Source organism: Branchiostoma floridae, chromosome 3 (genome assembly GCF_000003815.2).
Source record: "Branchiostoma floridae strain S238N-H82 chromosome 3, Bfl_VNyyK, whole genome shotgun sequence".
NCBI lineage: Eukaryota > Metazoa > Chordata > Leptocardii > Amphioxiformes > Branchiostomatidae > Branchiostoma > Branchiostoma floridae.
This window is the reverse complement of record NC_049981.1, coordinates 33,910,855-33,912,297: the sequence shown is the minus strand read 5'-3', so window position 1 is coordinate 33,912,297 and position 1,443 is coordinate 33,910,855. Positions and strand designations below refer to the sequence as shown.

The 1,443-nt window shown below is 43.5% G+C and overlaps 1 protein-coding gene across 1 annotated transcript in view; it reads right to left on the bottom strand.

The window, feature by feature from the left end:
* LOC118411894 (general vesicular transport factor p115-like) overlaps window positions 1-1,443 on the bottom strand; it is a gene marked incomplete in the record, with an annotated part of 24,890 nt that overhangs the window by 14,225 nt on the left and 9,222 nt on the right. The window contains 1 exon segment of the mRNA XM_035814386.1: window positions 1,137-1,201. Coding sequence (XP_035670279.1) covers window positions 1,137-1,201 — 65 coding nt within the window.

The window sequence follows — 1,443 nt, the reverse complement described above, 5'->3', positions numbered from 1 at the left end:
TCACAAACTCTGTTGTAATGACTAAAAACAGTCAACAAAACTCTGTTGTAATGACTAAAAACAGTCAACAAAAGTCTGTTGTAATGACTAAAAACAGTCAACAAAACTCTGTTGTAATGACTAAAAACAGTTAACAAAACTGTTGTAATGACTAAAAACAGTCAACAAAACTCTGTTGAAATGACTAAAAACAGTCAACAAAACTCTGTTGTAATGACTAAAAACAGTCAACAAAACTCTGTTGTAATGACTAAAAACAGTCAACAAAAGTCTGTTGTAATGACTAAAAACAGTCAACAAAACTCTGTTGTAATGACTAAAAACAGTCAACAAAACTCTGTTGAAATGACTTGTCCAAGAGTGATTTGCAAGTCACAACACACACTCACTATCTGGTGACAATAAAAGGGATAAAGACAGACTTGTGAGGAATTATTTGTCAGAGATTAGACAGTAGCAGACCGTAGCAGAAAGCAAAAAAATGACATGACAGCACTGAAGGTTTGTGGTGTAGTTTTTTCCTAGCCTCCTAATCTCTGCTTGGAGAGTATTTTCCCAGCATGTTTTCAACATGTCTCCAGGAAGACAACTCTTCAGGCAGTACACCCTTATAGTTTGTATTTTCATAACCAGTCCACCATCTTTAAGAGTTGAACACCAGTTTTGTGAGTACATGTACTAGCCGTGTATCATCACCAGAACTGAAGAGCCCCGAATTATAGTCTCTTCACTCACTCACTCACTCACTCACTCACTCACTCACTCACTCACACACTCACTCACTCACTCACTCACTCACTCACTCACTCACTCTGAACTCACTCACTCACTCTGAACTCACTCTGAACTCACTCACTCACTCACTCACTCACTCTTCACTCACTCACTCGCTCACTCACTCACTCACTCACTCTGAACTCACTCTGAACTCACTCACTCACTGACTCACTCACTCACTCACTCACTCACTCTGAACTCACTCACTCACTCACTCACTCACTCACTCTGAACTCACTCTGAACTCACTCTGAACTCACTCACTCACTCTGAACTCACTCTGAACTCACTCACTCTGAACTCACTCACTCACTCACTCACTCTGAACTCACTCACTCACTCACTCACTCTGAACTCACCTCTGTAAGAATGTCTGCAGGAACCCCGCTGGCCATCAGGATCATACACAGCTTCTCCAGCAGACCTGCATGGGAGGGGGATGGACACATTAGAGGGGTATGGACACATTACGAGCGTATGGACACATTAGGGGGGTATGGACACATTACAGGGGGATGGACACATTAGGGGGGTACGGACTCCTTACGGGGGTATGGACACATTAGGGGGGGATGGTCACATGAGGGGGGTATGCACACCGTGAGGGGGGAATGGACACCTTTACAGAGGGATGCACACATTACGGCGCTATGGACACCTTACGGG